This window comes from Egretta garzetta, unplaced genomic scaffold (genome assembly GCF_000687185.1).
Source record: "Egretta garzetta isolate BGI_Z169 unplaced genomic scaffold, ASM68718v1 scaffold11, whole genome shotgun sequence".
NCBI classification, from domain to species: Eukaryota; Metazoa; Chordata; class Aves; order Pelecaniformes; family Ardeidae; genus Egretta; species Egretta garzetta.
The window spans coordinates 405,676-427,195 of record NW_009258621.1 but is presented as its reverse complement, the minus strand read 5'-3'; the positions used below and the strand labels follow the sequence as shown (position 1 = coordinate 427,195).

At 36.2% G+C, this 21,520-nt stretch overlaps 1 protein-coding gene across 2 annotated transcripts in view; it reads left to right on the top strand.

Moving 5' to 3' along the window:
• LIN9 (lin-9 DREAM MuvB core complex component) overlaps positions 1–21,514 on the top strand; it is a 32,738-nt gene extending 11,224 nt beyond the window's left edge. For both annotated transcript variants that reach the window (XM_009648180.2, XM_009648181.2), the window contains 10 exons: positions 1,584–1,709; positions 6,476–6,633; positions 7,712–7,845; positions 8,844–8,963; positions 9,130–9,231; positions 14,105–14,185; positions 17,603–17,728; positions 18,092–18,274; positions 18,383–18,480; positions 19,787–21,514. In XM_009648180.2, coding sequence (XP_009646475.1) covers positions 1,584–1,709; positions 6,476–6,633; positions 7,712–7,845; positions 8,844–8,963; positions 9,130–9,231; positions 14,105–14,185; positions 17,603–17,728; positions 18,092–18,274; positions 18,383–18,480; positions 19,787–19,892 — 1,234 coding nt within the window. In that variant the 3' untranslated portion in view covers positions 19,893–21,514. The remainder of the gene's footprint in view (positions 1–1,583; positions 1,710–6,475; positions 6,634–7,711; positions 7,846–8,843; positions 8,964–9,129; positions 9,232–14,104; positions 14,186–17,602; positions 17,729–18,091; positions 18,275–18,382; positions 18,481–19,786) is intronic.
• The last annotated feature ends 6 nt before the right edge of the window (positions 21,515–21,520 follow it).

Sequence of the window (21,520 nt, the reverse complement as noted above, 5' to 3'; positions counted from 1 at the left end):
ATATCTGTGGAAGAAAACTTTGATGTATGTTGTTTTGAGTGATATGATCTAGACTCAATGAGAACCTTAAAAAAGTTTAAAGCATAGAGCTGTCAACTGACAAAATATGTCTTGCTGTACAAGTCTCAAAATATTTTAATTGAATTGTCTCATCTGAAATTGAAATAATCAGTTTAAATGCCATGTCTACTCTAAGTTTTTGAAATATTTTAATCTGTACAACTATCATCTGTGGTTATTAGATTATTGAAGCTGTTCCAGCTTTCTACGCTGCTGCAGAGGACTGTTTTCTGTAAAATCCCACTGACTTCTGACACACAGAGACTTCTAAAGAGCTACTTACTACTGCAGTGATCATGGGCCCTCAGAATTGGATGCAGCTGTAGCTTGCTTACACCATTTCTCAGAGCTTCCAATCTTGTGGATGCTGTGGGTTTACAGTTTGCCTGCTTAGGGACAAGTGATAGTAAAAATAATCAAATACAGATTCTCTTTCTCCATAAAACCCCAAACAGTTGTTCTTTACCCAGATATCTTACATTAGTGACAGTAAATCTGGATAAAATAAAACTCATATTCTTTTCCATTTTTGCCTGAGTCTCCTTATCTCCATGTACCTTTCCCCTCTCCTGCCACCCCACACACTTAGTTGAAAGCAGTGTTGCTTCCAGGATCCTCTTTGTTCTGTGCTTGGGGATATTCTCCTCTAAACCCCAGCACCCCGCACAGGGGAGAAAAGTGGCTTTATCCAGGATGCAGTTATTTTGTTCTCACCAGGTGAGATCTATTTCAATGCACATAGTCTTTAATGATTAACCTGCTATTAGACAGGCATATCCATTGCTGCTCCCTTGCCTCTTCAACCCAAGAGGGATGTGGTACTACAAAGTAAAAAGCAGTCATGAAACATAGAGGTACAGACAGGTCATGGCATCAGAGACAAATTCATAATTTGTGTAGGTAGGTTCTCTGAACTGTCACTTTGATGTTACTGATGCTCTGCTTCATCATGGAGTCATGGTATAATACAATGAAAGCCTCACCTGTATAGCTGTAGAGAATGACAATTTGGCTCAATTTCCTGTATGTTGGAACCCTCTGTTCGGAATCTGGGTTATAATTGAATGAATTTATGAAAAAGGTACTGTCTTTCTGTTTCTCAGTATCACATTGTCTCTTGCTTTATTCTCAATGCCTCACCATATCTTTATGGTTTCCTTCAGTGTGTTGCAGTATACTCATGACACTGCACTGGCTTTGCTGAAGTTTCATTTGGTGCCTTTATATGCATTACAAAGCAGGATGAATTAAGTATGTTTCCCTGTAGTAACAAGAGAGAGGAACATTTTTAGACATCACTGACAGCAAGGCTCAAATAGAACAACAGTCCTGGAAACCTTCTGTCTTTGTTTTCAATTAAATTTATTTCAGGTTGAATTTGTCCTTTGGATAGGAGTATCTTGTTTATATGACTAATTTACACTTTTTGTTTTCAATGTATTTCTTATGATGGATGTTTTTTGGAATCTCATGACAAAAGTTTACTAAGTGTCATTAACAGAGGACCAATTATGTTTCTACAGACCACTATTTGAAGGAGACAATGACTTCTGTGTATGCCTGAAAGAATCTTTTCCAAATTTGAAAACCAGAAAATTGACAAGAGTAGAGTGGGGGAAAATCAGACGATTAATGGGAAAGCCACGGAGGTAATTTTTTTTTTTCTCCTTTCTTTTCAACTAATAACTACATGTAGTTTTGATGTTATGGGAATTGTTCCTTCTAAAATAATTTTGCATGCAGGTAGTAAAGCAAAATAATAGCCAAGAGTAGTAAAACATTTTATTGAAAAGGTTTTATCTAGGCATACACCCTGCTTCCCCACACACTGTGTAAGGAATAGGTGTGTCCTGTGTAAGGAATAAGGAACAAGTGTGTCCAGTCCATGTAGTTCTCGTGAGTCTATACTTTGAAATGTTCTCTTCCCGCTCTAGATAAGTGAGTGTCCAAGCTAGGATGTGTTGAAATTATTATTGTGTCTTCTATGCTGTAGTGCTTCCTGGCATGGAAGACAAGCCAACTTTTCACTAAGTTTTTTCTTCTGGTTGTAACTAGCTCTTCATGGGGAGAACAAGTGCACATTCTCATCTCATTTATTGTAGTATTTTTTAAACCATTTTGTAGATCCTTGACTTTTCCTGGCTTGCCTGCCAAAACAGAGAGATGAGAAAGTCACCCATAGAATATTGTACATTGTAGAGAAGAAGCCAGAATTTAATGAAGAGCATAGTTTTTTCTCAAATTTAGAATTCTTAATCCCACTGATTCAGTTCAGCCTTTTCACAGAACCTATACAATTTAGCCTAGAGAAGAGAAGGCTCAGGGAGGAGCTCATCTCTGCGTATAAACAGCTGAAGGGAAGGCATAAAGAAGATGAGGCCAGGTTTTTTTCAGTGTTGTCTGGAGATAGGATGAGAGGCAATGGGCACAAGTGTCTGAGCATGGGCACAGGTTGCCCAGAGAGGTGGTAGAATCTCCATCCTTAGAGATACTCAAAGTCTGTCTGGACATGGTCCTGGGCAGCCTCCTGTAGGTGACTCTGCTGGAGGGGTTGGAGCAGATGACCTCCAGAAGTCCCTCCTAAACTCAACCATCCTGTCATTGTGTAAGATCAGGAGAAAAAATATGTAAGTAGTGTTGCAGAAATAAGACAGGTTTATTTATGGAAATAAAAACACTAAAGCACTGAATCCATTTCATAGATCACTGTACTGAGTCAGATTATATTTGTTGGATGGAGACTATTTCACCTCCTATACCAATAAACAACTTTACATAACTAAAAATGGCCAGTCAAGGGAAGGCGACAGAGCCAGCTTAAAAATACCTCCTTTTGGAAAGGTGTTCATAGCATTTGAGCTTAACTGAGATAGCTTTTCATTCCTCTATCATCATGCTTGCCACTGACAGGGAAGTGGTGTATTTTGAGGTTAAATCATCACTTACTCATTTGACTTTTACCAAAAATCGGTATAAAAGATCAGCTTGCCTCATTCAGCAGTCTGTTGGACTGTTGATAAAACTTAATTTTTTGTGGGGGGAAAGGACTGTTGTTTCTTGTTTGGGGTTTTTTTGTTAAGCTATCATACAGTTAGTTTTTTTTAAAAAGAGAGACTTGTGCCTAAGGAACCACAGGCCTAAAGGGCCAGGAAGTTGTTTAATCTGAATTCTGAAGTACAAGTCTTTGACTGGATATAGAGTCTCATTTTGTTTGTTAACCAAAACTTCACAGGTTCTTACTTTTTATCAACATAAAATAAGCATTCCTGTTTGCTTTTCATTTCTTTAATAATTTTTAAAAAAAACATTTATTGGTAGTCTTTTTCAAGATGTCCAAAGTGGTCTTTGGCCTTAGTTTAAAGGATTTTGAATTAGTCTAAATAATTTGAATGTTTTTTCAAGATAATTTTCATCTACCTCTAGAGCAAAGTTTTTTTACTTTCCTATTCTGTTAGAAATTTCTTCTGTCTGTCCTCATCGTATGCAAGTAAGCTAAATGCCATGTCAGTACTGATATCTCCCCATGAGGGAAGTAAAAAAAATAAGACATTTTGCATCCACAGTGTTGATGGCAGAGGATAATAGTGTCTCTGTGTGATAGCTGTGCACGTGGTTGTCTTTTTTTTTTTTTTTAATTTTGTTTTAAATATATTGTAATATTTTCTTATGTCTGCTGCTACTTTAAATGTCCTATCACACCATCAACAGTGTGGTTGATTGGCACAACAGTATTCTTCATGGGAGCCTGCAAAGCTTGTAAGATTCCAGTAGACTGTGGGGAAAGATATGCTCCAAGAAAAGGAAGAGGTAACAGTTAGTCTTGTGTACTCTGTATAAACTTAATTGGGGTTGTGAAATAGCAATGGATATGAATTAAACTCAGATATGCCTGTCCTGCCACTATATGATGGTGATGATTCCTCTGTTAGTTCAAATTCTCATGACTGAGTTAGAAACTGAGAAGGATGTTCAACCTCTTAAAAAGTCTCTACAGAACACTCATGAGGTTGCAATGTGATCTGTACCATAGTTTTAATCTTCATTTTTTCATAGGAATGGCACAAAGATGGGATAATCATCATTAAATACATTTGGGGGATGTGAGGTTGGAGATTTCCTTTAACAGAAGCCAGAAATATGTTGCAAATACTTTCTACATCCATGACCAGCATTTGGAACAGAGATGTTTTAAGGATATCTGAGCTATCAGTAAAACAGTAGTTGCTGTTGTAGGGACCTCCAACATCAGTGATTAGTATGTTAACGTTTGAATTTGTATTTCTAAGAGCACAGGTCAAAGAACATCAGGCAATATCTGATGTTCCTGATGCAAGACCCTGGACATGATTAGAAGGACTAATATTAAGGTCTATATTGCGCTTTTTTTTTTGCCTTTTTTCGTCTTGCTGTGATTAGTCACTCTGTTCTCCTCAATGGAATTTAAAAGCTCTGACCTGCATTTTGCTACTTCATATTCACAGTCCATGGCAAGCATTATTTCACACTTGTTCCTCCCAGTAGTACATACAAAGCAAACAGCATCTTTAAATAAGAATATCTAAATAAGCTTTGCGTAAGTCTCCCAACCACCATCACTCTCTCTGCCATATCCCTTTCCAGATATTTTGAATTCCTAATGAGGATTGTTAGGCAATACACAATTCCAGGTAAACACATTCTGCTCTTCAGTGGTAAACTGGTGAGTGGGACACGCACTTACAGTCACTCAATTTAGAACACAGTTTCTAGACCATACAAAGACTAGTGATGACTTTTACAGTGATAGTGATTGGAAAGCCTAGTAAAGGAACAGTCAGTGCAGTGCGTTACTGCATGTACCTGACAGAAGTACATCACAGCTTCAGTTCATTCATCTTCATTCTTTTTTAATGTCTTGCTTAGGATTAAGATCTCACTGTGTTAACACTGTACAGGCTGGACAAAACAGGTGGTCTATGCCCCACATAACTTAGAAACCAGGTATAAGATAAAAGGCAAATGATGTATGCTTATAGACAAACAAGCGTGAAACTGCTGGTCAGTATGAAAGAAAGTGGTCTTAGCATCCTGGCAGCCTAGTTCTTATCTTCTCAATCACATTGCAAGGAAGAGAAATTTTGGAGAATAGTGAAATGGCTTTGTGGAACTCTCTGAGTGAGGGGTATACAGAAGAAAACATAAAAATGTTTATTTTGTTATATAATAAAAGAGTGGTAGAAGCAGACATGGAAATAGGAGCTGGCTGCTCTGTACTGAGTGAGAGATAAATAACTGAGGAAGATTTTGAAGGGATTAAAAGCAGAAAATTTGCAGTGTAGAAGGGGGAACCAGCAGAGGAGTTCTCAGTGTCTTCTAAAATAACCTCATAAAATAGGACTTTTTGTTAATCAGTAATCAATATATAACGGTATGAGTTCCACAGAAAATGTTTAAATTGCATTTGACTCCAGTAAAGCAATTAAAAAAAGTTAGTAAATTATTTGATAAATAACTACTTCTGCAATTAAGCAGGCCTACAATAGCATCTGTACTCCTTTTTTAAAATTACTTCTTTGATTGACACAAGCATGATAGAACTTTTAATAGGAAATAAGAGACAGGATCGAGCCCTTAATGTCTTTATGCTTTCAATATCTCTTTCATGCATCACGCCTATTCAGTAGGTTAAAAGTGAAAAATTAATAAAACCAAGTAGGGGCCTTGGGAGTAAGTTTTTCATCTTTTAGATTACATTTTAAGACACACACACACACCCACCCCCAAAATGGTGGAGGGGTCTGCTAGAGATGATCTGATTTTACACAATAGCCCAAATTCAAACAAATTTGTACTTCTGCTGTGATCAGCCTCAGAACAATTCATCTGTAGAATAGAGATTTTGTGGCTGAGTTTTGCTTGCATCTGTGCAGAGTACAAGAGACAGAGAAGTGCCCTTTTATGTTCTGAGTCTGATGCCCTTTCATACTAGGTTAGTTTGATTGAGCTAATGAGCACATGTGAAAGGGATCTACTATGTATCACTAAGCAGTGGCAGCCAGGGACCTCACAGTAAGTCCTCCTTACTTGCATTGAACTGGTATTCAAAGTAGACTGGATGTGGGACCTGCTTTAGCTTTGTTGTGACACAAGGTGGATCCCTATAAGCAGAAAAAGTCCTAGAAACTTGTACTTTTCTAACATACTAATGCAAAAAGCTAGCATTCCTGAGAATTGTTTTTAAATAAACTTCTTATTTTTGGGGTGATAATTCTGGGGACTGAGACTGTCTAAATCCATTTTCTCTTGAACACTTCACCCCAAGCTTTTTCATTTTCCCTCACTGATTTGTAAACGATGCCTATTTACTTGATGTGTCTTCACATAGGTATGTTTTCAGTGCTGAATTTAAGTATAGTTTTGCCTAATTGTATTATAGGTGTTCATCTGCATTCTTTGAGGAAGAGAGGTCAGCGTTAAAACAGAAACGGCAGAAAATAAGACTTTTGCAGCAGCGGAAAGTTGCAGATATTTCACAGTTCAAAGATCTTCCAGAAGAAATTCCATTACCGCTTGTAATAGGAACAAAAGTTACAGGTAACTGCCAAAGATTTTAGTAAACCAAACTTAGTGCACATAGTTACATTTAAAACATCAAAAATTGTATGGTTTTACTTGTTAGCTCGTTGAGAAGGTACTTGTGAGGATTAGCTACTATCTTTTTTAAAGCAGTGATACAGTTTTCAGGTACAAACTTAGTACGGTTTATTATTTCTGCTGTTCAAATTGTAGATTTTCTTATTTTTTTTTTTTGTCTAGTGTATCTAACGAATCTTGGAGAGATGCTTAAATGCAAAGAGCTGAGTGCTGTCTGGAAGTTTAAAATCTAACCTAATATACATCTTGAGCTTTATTTTTCTATAAATATAAAAATAGCTGTTTTGAAACAGATATACAATTGACACTGCAGTGTAGTTGGAGATGTATACTAAACATGACATTGCCTTACTGAAAAAACTTACACATACCTGAAGAAGGAATATAGTTAAAAACATTCCACAGGTTTTGTCTAATTATATAAAAACTTGAATTCCTCCATCCTGTCTGTTTGTGATCCAGATGCTTTTCACTTAAGCATGGTATCTCCGACTCAAGCCACTCCTGTTCATTGTGTTTTGCGTTCTTCAGCAATATTGCCCTTAATTCTTGCTGAAGAGCAGGCATGCATAACACTGCCTCTCCTCACTCTCCTAGAGCTGTATCCTTGAGCTGTGTTCCTCATTGTCTTTTGCTAAATATGCAGCCATCAGTGGAAGTGATCAAAGAGAAATGGTATGCAAAATAATCTGGAAATTGACTTTTGTCTGCAAAATCTGTCTGTCAGAAGGTATTGGGTATTAAATAGTGTTTTATTTAGACATAAGTGTAGTGCTAAGGATTAGATTTGGGAAATACTTGACTTCCAAAGATAAATTTGACGAAAATTTGGGTACTATTTATATTGCGTACAATTCATTTTCTGGGTTTACTTTCTTTTTTCATTTAATCTGGGGGTTTTAAATATATATATATATAAAGGATTACTTGCAAAAGACATATTAAGTCTATTTTTCTCAATGGTATCAGAACATTATAATGTTTGACTTTGTTCATTTTTTTGTGTTGTTTTTTTAAGCACGTTTGCGAGGTGTCCATGATGGACTATTCACTGGACAAATAGACGCTGTAGACACTCTTAATGCTACCTACAGAGTGACTTTTGACAGGGCAGGTCTTGGAACGCACACAGTCCCAGATTATGAAGTCCTTGTAAGTATTAATGACACATTCTTAAAATAGCAGTAACATAAAATAAAAAAATTCTACAAATGTATGCTTTAATCAAAAAGAAGAAAATTCGAAGGATTACATCCAGGTGGTATGGTCATAAAGTAGAAACAAGAATAACAGATGCATGGGAAATTCCAGGGGAATGAGCTTCTCTGATAATGGTTTTATAGAACAGGATAACCCTCTGTGATAAAAACATAATGGCTCAGACTGGAATAATTTACTGGACCTCCTATTATAGGTTATTATAATAGCCTGGGTTTCATATGGATATATATAACAAATACTGTAAGATCCCAAACAAAATTCTGCATTGGCGTCCTGGCAGGATTTGCAGAAAATGTTCAAGAAAACCCATCCCTTTGTAATTTTGTCAAAGTCTGGAAAGGCCTCTGGTAGTCACAGACAAGTATCATGAGTTGACTGAGCCTAATTTTGAAACTTCTTATGGTAATAAAGCTACTTGTTGGGGATGTTGCTTTGGTCAAACAATTTGGGATTATTTCCTAACTCATAGGCTTTTGTACCAACTTAGGAGCTTCAAGAATTGTTCCTGCCAAACAGTCTGACCTAGACTGCAAGCTTTTCGGAGGACCTCACGTTCTTTTGTATCTTTTGTAGTGTTGAATCTACTAAGGGCCCATAATTTGTCTAAGAACTAGTCTCTGTCATGATCAGAGTTTGGAGCCTCTGCTGAACTCCTGTTCAGTTATGATGTCTGCAACTTGCCAATAAAATTTTTGGAAATATTCTTGCAGGTTTTATTTGATGTGATGCCATGACACTTTGAAAATTCCAGCAATGGAATATGATTTTGAAGCTCCTGCTAGCCAAAAGCAAGATGTTAATCTTAACATTGTTGGTTTGGGGGTGTGGATGGGCATGGATAGTCCAGGTTCCGGAAATAAATTATGTATTCCAACAGATGTGTAAAATTAATTCAGCTGAAGTATATCCTTCCTTTTCCTATCTTACAGAGTAACGAGCCTCATGAAACCATGCCAATTGCTGCCTTTGGACAGAAACAACGGCCTTCAAGGTTCTTCATGACCCCTCCCCGATTGCATTATGCACCTTCATTCCAGTCTCCAATTACAGTAAGTTCCTTTTTTTCATGTAATATTAAGTATTTTCTGATACATGTTGAAGCTGTTACCTTAAACGTTTTTTGAGATTAATTTTCTGAGGCTATTTGACAAAATAAAAATTTCAACAAATCCCTCTAAAAATAAGCTATTAAATTAAATGTTCTTTCTTGTATAGGACAGTGATCCTTTATTAGGACAGTCTTCATGGAAAAACAAAATTTCGGGCACAGATAGTGAAACACTAGGAGGCTTTCCAGTAGAATTCCTCATTCAGGTGGTAAGTGTCAACTGCAACTATTAATTTTGTTTATTGACCTTTTGTGTTTATTCTGCCAATTCTTCTGTAGTTAAATGACCTTCTGTTGATTTATGACAGATATGGTGATACGCAAATTAACTTTTGAAAAGGTAATATCTAGTTGTATCCCTCCCCCTGCCCCTTTCTTAATTTTCTCACTTGTCCGTATGCTTTGAAATACGCTGCTCTTCAGACTGCAGGAGGGGCTTGTGTTTCCAAAAGTGTGTCTTACTTTTCCCAGCACTACCACTTGGTCTAAAAAAAGGTATTAATTTCTACCTGCAAACTTTGTACTGTGCTAAGACTTTTTTTTAAAACTTAAAATATACTTGCATTATGCCAAGAACATTTGCCCACATGCATTATCATATTATATTGTATTTTATGTTATGTACTACCCTCTTGGAGAAGAAAAGAATCACTCTTTTCCCTGAAAGCAAACATACATGTTATAACTAAGAAAACTATCTTATATCTTCGTCTTCATGAAATAATTCCTCAATTATTTTTGTGTACCAGTTCAGAAGAGCACAGAAAAGTAATGTTAGAAAGCTGAAATTCACTGAATATGAAAACTCATTGAAGCAAGTTACTCTTCAGGGTGATGGAAGAATGTAATTGTTCGTGTTGGCTTAGCTTAGGATCTGTGAATTCTTTATCAATGAAACCTGTTTGGAACGTGCTAAATGAGATTGCAATGATCTGTGTTTAATATATTAAGAACTGAGAAATAATGTTGCTAAACGCTTCTCAAATTTTGAAGCGTATGTAATTGGTCAAAAGAATCAAGTTGTGTCTGTAGCTCACATAAGACACTAATATTTTGGCCATCCAACATAATGGATTTTATTTGACAGAATGATCTATTCAGTTTTTTAGGGGAAATGTCTTGTATGAAGTTAATTTTCAAAAAGGTGGCTTGGCATCTAGCTTAGCTAAGAAAATTTAAACTAGATGTAGTTGCTGTAAGATTAATTATGTTAAAAATTGAAATACACAAAAGACTGTCTTTGTTTATGCTGCTTAACTATCTGCAGCTGTCATCCTTGAGTCACTGGGTATGATCAATGAAACTGGGTAACCAAGTTGTATTGAGCTTTACAACTATTTAGTGCATCAAGTTGATCTGTTTATGATATTGTTTCTGTATTTTATATCTGAAAATATGTGATTTCTCATTCACGTTTGGTGGTATATTATTACTTATAAGGTTATAAGGAAATATGAATTTTAAAAGTATAGGTCTCTTGCTTGTATTACAAATGGTGGTGTTTTACAAAGATACTGCATTAATACGTATGTTTGCTTGAAGATTGTCAACAGATTTTGAACAAAATCAAACCACAGATTTTTGGCATTTGTTTATGTATTATATTAATACTTAATCCAGGTTTTCAATAAAGAATTGTAAGGCTTAAAAGAATATTTATTGAAGGACTGTGCATTATTGTGAAGCCTAGCATCTTAAGCATTTTAAGCATCAACTTTTTTATTGGAAGTTTAAGGATGGTACTGAAATTTGGTGTTGTGAAATATGTGAGAATACTGATTATTGATTGCACTGCTTTCACCAGTCCAGAGGTGTATTTATGTTAAAGGTGACCGTTAAAGATATTCTAGCCTTTCTTTATACACTGGTACAGTAAAAAGGTCAAATCCCTCATTCTAATTTAATGGTGATTCAGGAAGGAAATGGATAGAAAATCTTTGATTCAAAGAAAACTTTCTGGAGAACTATTGCCAGGCAATTATTTATGATACTATGAATAAACAATTTCTTGGGAAAAATTTATTTTGGCCATAACAAAAAAAAATGAGCACACCTTGAATAAGGTTTCAGCCTAACCCCTTAGTTCTCTTTTACGGGCTCTGAAATTAATTTAGAACAAAAGGAAGTGTAGCCAAAATCATGTGCAGACACTGACAACTAAATATTAGGGATATTCTCTTTTTGTATAACTTGCAGTTGTAAGCAAACACTGGGACTTGTAACAACTATTTTAATCATAGTTCTACACTGGTGAGTCTTAATTTTTCTAAATCTTTATATAAATTTCTACATGTTTACATTTTGGCATCAGAGACTGCTCTTCTTTCTGGTTTTTACTGTGGACAACCATACGCATGTTAGAAGAATGGCTCAAAAATTAACACTATGATATTAAGAATAAAGTCAACAAGAACAAGTAATAAATTAAAAAAAAAAGTATCCTTAAATATTTCACAGGTTATACTGCAGGTCAAAATTGGTAATTACATTCTTGCATTCTAGTCAGTATTAAAATTTGGTGGATGTTTTTCCAAGTGTTCAGCTACAGGTTTTTTTGGTGGTTTGTGGTTTTTTTTTTTCTTCCCCTCCTCCTTGTTTTCTTTTGGGGAAAAAAACAGATTGGGAAGGAAACAACCCAGGACAAAACAGATTGTTTGCAGGGTTACTGCATGTCCAGTAGAGGGAGTACATTAATGCAGCATGTTCAGAAAAGTGAATTGGTGTCTTCCTGATTACTGTGGAGTTATCTTTTCAAATTAAACACATGAGGAAAAATCTAAAAATAGATACTGGATTTTTGACAGTTTTGTGCCTATGAAAATTTTTAAAATATTCCATAGTAAGTTATTGCACACTTTACTTTGAAATGCTTCTGTTCCTATAAATACTCCTTTGACTGAAAATGAAGTCTGAAGTACAAATCTAAACATACTGGTTGGGTTGTTCCTTCATCTCTTTTAAGGTGGAAGAACATTGTACTAAAATCTCATTTCCAGTTTAATGAGAACTGTAACCTATAACAATAAACAGAGTGAGTTATGCTGAAAATAGAGTTGTTAGCCAAGAATTTCACAAGGAAAATAGGGCTGAATGGAGTTATAGCATTCACTGATGATACTGGCAAATGAAAATTGAAGTCTATTCAATAAAATGTACCAATGAGAGAAACTTGGTAGACATCGTAGATACAGTGAAAGGTCAGAGTTTCTTGTAGGAAGAATCAGATTATCTTGATCACCAGAGTGTATCTGAGAATAGAATGAATGTAATATAAAATCCAAGCTCATGAACTGGAGAACTAGGGCCTTGCATCCTCAAATACGTCTGGACATCAAGTAGAAATTAAGCACCAAATACCTTGCAAGTGTTAGGGACAAATAGTATATTCTACATTAAGCTGGGGACTCACCAGCTCCATCAAGGAGGAGGACTTAGACGTGTTAGGCAGTTGCTGGATGGTGATGACAGCAGAGCTGATGAGTAACTTTCTGGCAGCAGTGGCAGATGGTGTAAATTACTTTCCTTTCTCCCAGGTGGGTTTTTTGTTTTTTTTTTTTGCCAACATTAGCATTTGTGTGGTGTGTTAGAAACTAGATCAGAGAGATAGTCCAGCTCACAAGTAACAACTTGACACTTTTTTTTTTTTTTCTCTTGCCTTTTCTGGATTTATTGTTTGTCACTATTGGTTCCCTGATTGGGTGCTTCACATAGCTGCAAAAATGCAAGTGCTGGCTAGCACAGGCATTGGGGGACAGCACAAGGAGAGAAATGAGCAGCTAGAATCAGAAGAGTGATAACCTATGCAGTGTTGCCTCTGTGCATCTGACCATGGCTTGCCATCCGTTTATAAGATGCATCTGGGAAAGTATTTGTGGTAGAAAGAGAGAAGTATTGATGCTGTTTGTCTCATTTACAGGTCTGTCATTTGGAATAGGCTTCCTGTTGCTCACATTCAGGAAGGATGACAGTGAATGGAAAAAAGATACAGAGATCAAGAGCCTTTTACAGGAGAGGAGACTGGAAAGGCTTGGGTTGTGATTAGTCTAGTGAAAGAACAGGGGTAAAGAAATGCTTTACTGTCTGTGAACAAACAAGGATAAATTCAAGGAAGGAGAGCCTAGATTTAGCTGAAAAAAACGTTTTGGCAGAACAAATTTCTATGAAGTGAACAAGGATGCAGTTAGCATGGAAATTCCAAGAATATTCATAATTAGCTGAAAGAGGTCCTCGAATGAGCAATTTTCTGTCAGGATTTGTGAAAATCAACAAAGGAGATTACATATAAGCAGATGTATGTTGAACTAGAAGTTCCTATTTCTTCCAGTCCTATGTTCCACCACGAGGATGTAGTTAACCCCTTTGCAATTTATAAAACCTGAAATCTTGGCTCTGTTTACATCAGTAATAAAACTGTTGCTGGTTGTAGCAGAGCTAGGATTTCTCTCGTGGCCCTAGAGAGTATGAATAGTTTTAGGAGTGATGTGTGTGGTGAGAGCGCTCCGAGTGATGTCCACTTCAGCCTGCTAGGTCCCAAGAGGAGCAGAAACAGGGTATTCCCATTATGAAAGAGAAATGGAAAGCTCAGAGTTGTTCTGTGTAAAATAGATCCAATCTCTATAGCAGGTTTTACTGCAGGACTGTACACAAAGGGCTGGTGCTTGCTGAGGGCACAGCTGAGAACAGGCTGAGAACTGTGTGAAAAAAATGTATGGTAAGGTGAGTGATGTTAATCATACTATGTGATGCTAACACCCTTTGCTTTCCGTCAGGCTGCAACTCAAGAAGATTCTTGATTCTTCAGCCTCTAGCTGGACATAAATTATACTAGTCTTCCTAGAGGGAATTCCGACTGAATTTTTAGCATTCTTCAATCTAGGGCACTTGAAAATGGTTTAAAAATCTCTGGAAAACCCATTGTTTGATTTTAATTAATTTCTATTTCTGCACCTTAACTTGATGAACAACTGAGAAATGTATTTTAGAAATGATGAAAGAAACACACATCTTATTATCTTGAATTTCTATGGCATTTCAAAACTGCTTAAGGACCTATTCATTCTAAAAATAGCTCCTTTGTTTTAGACCAGGTTATCGAAAATCCTTATGATCAAGAAGGAACACATCAAACAATTGAGAGAGATGAATACAGAAGCAGAAAAGCTGGTGAGAATGTTCTCTTTTCAGTTCTTAAAACAGGATGTGCTTTAACAGCTAATGCAAATGGATACAATTAAAATAGAGTCTAGATAAAATCTATATTTTGTCGCTCTATAATGTGAAATTTTTTTATTTCTCTTTTTAAGACAAGTCAGAGAGGTCAGTTGTTTCAAATATGATTCTTCTTTGAAAGCATTATGCTTTGGAAACTGATTAATGTTAACATTGGAATAGCATATGTCAGTTGACACATAAACTAAGGAAATACTGTGTACTTTGAGAATCTTGGGTACACGTTTACATGGCAATACATTCATCACAAATACCTACCATCCACAAAATAAATCTATTTATTAGCTTTCTGACTAAAACAATAACTCAGTTCAGAGATTTTCTATATAAAGCTCTGAGTGCCCTTGACCAGTGTTTAAAATTACAATACCAGAGCGGCTACTGCATAATTAGCAGCAGCAGAATAGTTTTTCTTGCTAGGCTTTATCTAATCATCAGTCAGTAAATCAAAATTATAAGAACGCCTCTTCTACCACCCATGGCTATCAATCAACTTGAAAGTGGAAAGCTATCAGTCTCAACCTTCTGCTAGCATCCATCCAGACAGTTGTGTCTACAATGTACAGACAAAAGGCTAAAGGTTTATGGAGAGGAAGAGGAGTCCTTTTTATTTCTTGAAACTGAAAGTGCTGGTTGGTTTTTTTTTTCATGTGAAATATTTTAACGTTGAAGGATTTGATTTATTGTGGTAAGATTTCCCTCCTTATCCCTTCAGTGATCATGTGTACCTGTATGTTCTGTTATTCTGCTTCCTATTGCCCCATCCCTATGCCTCTGTAGTTTTCTTCTGTGCTGTGCTGCTGCTCTTCAAAACCTTGTTATCGTTTCAGTTACTACTGTGCATCACGTTTTGTCTTTTGAATTTGTGTATTAATAATTAAAATAGATGCAAAAAGAAGCAAGATTAAAACCTATCATGGCAACCTGTAACTCTGATACTGAAGAATTACCCACTCTTCTTAAAACAAACTAAAAAACCTTTTTGTTTTTACTGAGATATTCGTACTTCTGCATAGATAAGGAAATCTATAGGAATGACAGTAGCCTTCCTCTGACAAGAATCCAGATATTAACATGTCACTCATCTATTAAGTCATAAATTACCTGTATTGTGGAATGAGAATACCAAAGAAAATAACAAAATTGAGAGAGCAAAGAATAACAGAGAAGAAGGGGATCTAGAATAAATGTTGTTTGATATATTTTAGCTCAGTTGTAGCCTAGCAAAGGACTTTGAGATACTTCTGAAATTCTTCCCTTGTGATGTTGCCTTTGTAAACCAGCAATCGTAAAGCAATCTCCGTTACTATTCAAGGCTGTCCTGATAAAAATAGAGGATGTGATACCTTTCTATTGGGCCATATTCTTAGCCTGTCTTCTAATCCTCTTTGTCCCTCAGCAATCCCATCTACGTTTTTGCTGCTGAGTGTACGTTGTTTCTCCTTTAAAATGTATTTTCTTTGAATAAGAATCTTTTTCCAGCACCAATCCACTTGAACATCAGTAACATACGTGAACACGAATAAAATAGAATCCTTTGAGTTCATTTGGATATAGTTTAATTGTCAGACTTTGATAATAATTCATACAATTGTGATTTGATAATTGTTAGAGTAACACCACTGTCTGGTTTAAAGCAGTCCTTCTACGGAGACTTTTTTTAATGACCGATCTAATATAGAAATAAACAGAACTGACCAAAATCAGAACCAGTACTGAATGTAGTCCATTATTATCTGGCAATAAAAATAAATTAACATGAGGCAGGGGATGCCTTCAGAGGAGCTATTAATACATACTACTGCACATTTTCATTTTTCTGAAAGGACAGCTTATTAATAGTTAAGCATCTTGACATCGCTGTACTAATCTTGGTTGCAGGCTATAAACAAGTTACTGTGTACATGAAACAGTAAATGCTTTTCTGATAGCCATCTTGATAAACAAATCTGAATAAAAAGGATGGCTAGTTCATTTTTTTTCATTTAATGTGCAATAAAAACAAGGTAAAGGTGATACTGGTCATTCCAGAGAAGCATGTAGATGCTTAGTGACAGAGATGTTATCTGCTTCCATCTACTGAAAGCTGTCCATCTTTTGTCTGCCAGTTCAGCTGTTTATCAGCGTTTCCAGATCTTGGATTGCTCCCTGATCAGAAATAGTGCTGGTGCTGAGAAGTATTTCTTTTGTCATCACTGGCATAGAATGCCCTTAGCTTTTCCTCTCTGATGGGCAATTCACAATTTTATTTGCGGCTTTCACAGCTAACCTGGCTTAGTCTGCTCTAGAGGGGCTGATCACCAAAGGAAGTCTGAAAGTTACAACTTTTTCCTTATGTTCCAGAGCTGCAAGAAGTATATCAAATTTATGCTGGTTTCCAGTTTGCTCTTAGGTGAATGCCGAAGTTATGGTCTTAGTTTAAAGCCCTATTAATTTGGTATTCAGACTTGTAAATCCCTGGAGATCATTTCAATGATTAAGTTTAATGTAGAACTTTGAACTGAACTGGTAACTGAAACCTTGAACCTGGATCCTCCTGATAAAGGCTCTTGACTTTGCAATTTGCTTTATCTCATGGTGTAAAATCTATAGCAACAGGTTTGATTGTGTGAGGTACCTGTATCTCAGGCTTGTGGCTGAGAAGTGGAAATACACGCAGCTTATCTTGCAAGAGGCCATTTGTGGATGAAATTTTGTAATATATTGTATGTTTTGCTTCAATTTTGTAAATACCACCCAAACAGTGTCGAGAGACATCCTGAAAACAGTGAAAGAAAAAATACCAGAATACAGTACTTTTTTTATTTTTTGTAGAAAACTGTGCTCACCCAAAATACTTATGGTACCAAATATAAGCTCTAGTAACTTTCTTTTTTGGCAGAACTGTTAGCTGTAACAGAAGTTATGTAGCACTGAGTCATCCTCAAGTGACCACTAACTTGGTAGACAACTGTGCCTCCCATCCTGCAGCAGAGGTGGTCATGGCCATTTTGTCCTATACTGTTCTCCCACTGACAGCATAGTTTTCTGTTCATACAGCAGAGAGAAGACATAGCCAAATACTGGAGAAATAAGCAGGTCAGACCACAGTCATCTTCTGTAGCATTTACCACCACAGATTATTATAGCACTTTATGAAGAGAATAAAAGCATGGTAGTTACTGCACAGTTGTCACTTGGAGTTCTAAAGAGCAATGCTACATTTTAATATTTTGTATGTTAAGATTTTTCTATTAAACACTGGGATTTCAAATATCTCAGTATTTTCAAGTGAAAATTCCTTTTGGTGAGTTCAAAAGATGCAAATGTACAGTATTGCATTAACTTTAATATTCTTTGTCTTTTCTGCAGAAATCCTATTCTATGCCAATAGGCATTGAGTTTCAGAGGAGATACGCAACTATTGTTCTAGATCTAGAACAACTAAACAAAGACTTAAATAAAGTTTTGCATAAAGTTCAACAGTATTGCTATGAGGTAAGATTCTGCTGGAATCTGTATGTACTTGTTGGTTTTGCTTAACCTAAGTACAAAAAAAAATTTTCTGGGAATAGGGTGTAGGCGGGGGTCACTTTGAAATTAAACTGGCAGTAGCTGCACTGGATTCCTGCTCTCCCTCTGTCTCTGCCTTTGTCTGTCTCTGTGTCTTTTACCAGAATGCAGGCACTTTTGCAGATGCCAGTGGCCAGTTTTGAAATAGACATATATTTATATAAATTAAGAAAAAATACTGTGTACTATATACCTGCGAACTCTCTTTGAAATCATTTGTCACTTCACACATACACCAAATGCAAAGGAGATCTTTATTCTTAATTTCTCTTCATTATATCTATGGAGCTTGCTCCTGACCAGGGCCTCCAGCCTGCTGACCAACCGACAGATCTGAGGCGTAGGTGTGAAGAGGAGGCTCAGGAGATCGTCAGGCAAGCAAATTCCTCGACAACAGGACAGCTTTGTGTTGAGAGTGAAAAATTAACTGATCTTATCTCTAGACTTACAGCAATATTACTGCAAATTAAGGTAAAACGTTTGCAAAAAATAGTTTCTCCCATAAAATACGTAGTATTAAAGCTCTGTCAGTTTCTTTGTGCTGAACTGAAGAATACTTTTTGTTTTCTTCTCCTACAGTGTCTAGCAGAAGGAGGTGATCTGAATTCCTTTGAATTTAAATCACTAACAGATTCATTAAATGACATTAAGAATTCAATAGACTCCTCAAATATCAGGTATTACTTTTTGAATATTTAATTCTTAATTACACATTTTGTGCCAGCAAGCAATTCTTACTGTATTTTAGAGGTGAACATTGATTATAATTAAGGGTTTTAATCTGGTGACTTTTACTTATAGGAATGGTCCCATTTAAAAGGGGACTTCTTAAAGGGAGAGTGACATTAGCACTTTTCTGTTTGAACCTATCAGTGAGGTAACCTGACTGGAAAAAAAAAAAAAGTGCTAAATTGATGCAGCAGCAACTAGACTTCCTTGCTCTTCAGTCATTTGTGACAACTAACGAGTTATTTTAGAACCCTTTCAGACTTTGAAATCCCACTAACAAATACAAGTTCTTTAAGCCACAGAACATTACAATTTCAGTATTCTTTTTGCATAGCTACTCAACCTCTTGTCTGTAAATATCAAAAGCTGGCATATGAGACAATTACAGCTTCTGACCAGCTTCCATTAGCAGTATTTTAAACCAAGAAACAGAAGAGCAGCTATAGTGTGCCAGATCAAAGGCCCATCTAGTCTAGATGGGCCATTTTTCAACAGTTGTCACAAGCAGGTGCCTGAGGAAGCTTTATAAAAATAGCAAGAATGTAGTGACAGCAAGAATGTGGTGATACTTGTCTGGAGTACACTGCAGCCTCCACCAATTTGTGACCAGGACTTTTTTTTATTTTTACAATGCTGCTAAATTACATAATTTAGGAAATAAACCTAAATGCTAAATATTTCCTTATACCCTCCATACTCGTATTGCTACATAATAACAGGAGGCTGCACACGTGAATTTTTTTCTTTTCTTTTTTGCAAAAATAGTAGGATGGCCTTTTGATTTAAAAGTAATTATTGAGAAATGCTGGTTTATGGCATTTTTCATTAGTAAAACCAAAATAAACCCCAAACATTAGTGAAACTTCCCTATAATCAACACTGCAAATTGCACGTTGGAATGGATTCAACTAAAGGTTCATGTACACTGTGAAGAAGGTGATGATGTTTCCACTTCACTGTACTTACTTTGGGGCGCTTTAGCATCTCTTCATAATATTATTTCGTTGACTCTGGTCATGGTAAAGTCTTCTTTAAAGTACCCAAGTCAGTAACTCTTGATTTCAGGCAGCTGTTTGTGCAAATGCTATTTTCACATCTGTGTCTATCGTGTTGCACTGGTGTGGTATGACTGTTTTATCTGAATTTTTGTGCTGGCTATGTTCGTACTTTGGCTTTCACTGTAGAAATATTCAGACACAACTCTTAAATATGGAGTTTAATGCTTCTTTTTTTTTTTTTTTTTTCTTCCTGTAGTTGTTTTCAGAATAACGTTGAGATCCATGTTGCACATATTCAGAGTGGTCTGAGCCAGATGGGAAATTTACATGCTTTTGCAGCTAATAACACCAACAGAGACTGAAAATTTTCATTCGAGCATACAGCAAGTAGTTCTGGAATAACCCTCTTCCTTTATATAGGCTTCACCAAATATCCTAACTGCCAGAAGATAAGGGAAAAGAAAACCTCTGAGAAAGGACCCTTTTAAATATATTATAACTGCTTCTTAAGAAAACCAGCATTACTGGCCAGCGTTACATTAGATTTCTCCATTTGCTATTCACATACAGTAGTTTTGCTAACTGGTAATCTCTTAGTAATTGCATTTATTGTAATAAAATTTCATATAATTTGAACTTAGTTTTTAAAAGTTCAGATGAATTGTGCCCACCTCTTGCTGTTGGCTCTCCTGGTATGTTAGGGGTGATGAAGAGGAAATGGCTCGAGTTAGTAGCCACATGGCAGGTCTTTGTTATGTGAAGCTACGCTTCTGTGTGGGTGTTGAGAGTTGCCATTTCAGCCCACAGGTAGCCTGGTGCCAACGCGGGCTGAGTGTTCCTGATCTAAAGAAGCAGCAGAGTAGGGACAGCAGACAGAAGCTGTAAGCTTGAGGATGTTGGGCAGGTCTATCGATCAGTCAGTGTCATGTTGGAACTCTTAATTTATCATAACTTATAGAAGGAGTCTCATGAAGGAATATAAAAATGTAACTGATGACCTTCCAGAAAGAGATTGGTTGTGGCTTTCTCCCTTCACACGGGGTGAAAGAAGTGCTTTTGTTGGTATTTTATATAAATGACTGGTTAAACATAGTGGTTTTCCAAATTTTTGTTTGTTTTGCACAACTTTTAAATTAGATTACTTATAAAAATCTTCATATTTATACGTGTTGGGTATTGTTGGATAACCAGTAAAGATAACCAGTGAGGTAAACTGCAAAAATAAAAAGTGACAACCTGCCTATGAGTACCTTTTGGAATGTTAATCTTGTAAAAAGTGTGTATTGGTTTGTTTAAATAGTCTTGTAAAGCTTCTGTGTAATGAATTGTTTCCAGATATGGATTTTCAGAGATAGCTGTAGAGATGTTTTTGATTCTTTTAGATGCCTCATTAAATGAGGTCTTTTATATGTTAATGTATAAAGAATATGTAAACAGGATTATTTTCAATTTTAAAATTTTGTATAGTTTAAAGATGCTTCTGTATTCTGTGTTGGTATTGTGCCACTGCAAAACTTTAGTGCAGAGTTTATATTTAGCTAAACTTGTTCTGTTAATTAAGAGAAATGCATAAATCTTTTATTCTCAATGAAATTTGTAACTCTGAATAAATTGACCTATGAGAGTTGATATATTTCACAAAAATGCAAACTTTTTTGCAGATGGTCTCAGGTCATTTTTTTTTTAAGAGAAGTTAATTGCTGAAAATGAAATGTTATGAGGACAAGGTGAGTAGCTGCTTTAAAAGGTATTCAGAAACTTTACAAGGGACATGACAAAATAATGCTGAACACTAATTTTGCTGAGTTATCCATGGAAATTTAACTCTCCTAACAGAGTAGAACATTGTAGTGGTCCCTGCAACTACTTTTGTAATTACATTACCCGTTACTTTGCGGTGTTACCATCTGTTTTCCGCCAGTGTCATGCACTGAACTCACTGACTGCCAGGGGCGATGGGCGCCGCTGCTAGCACAGGGAAAGCGCCAGG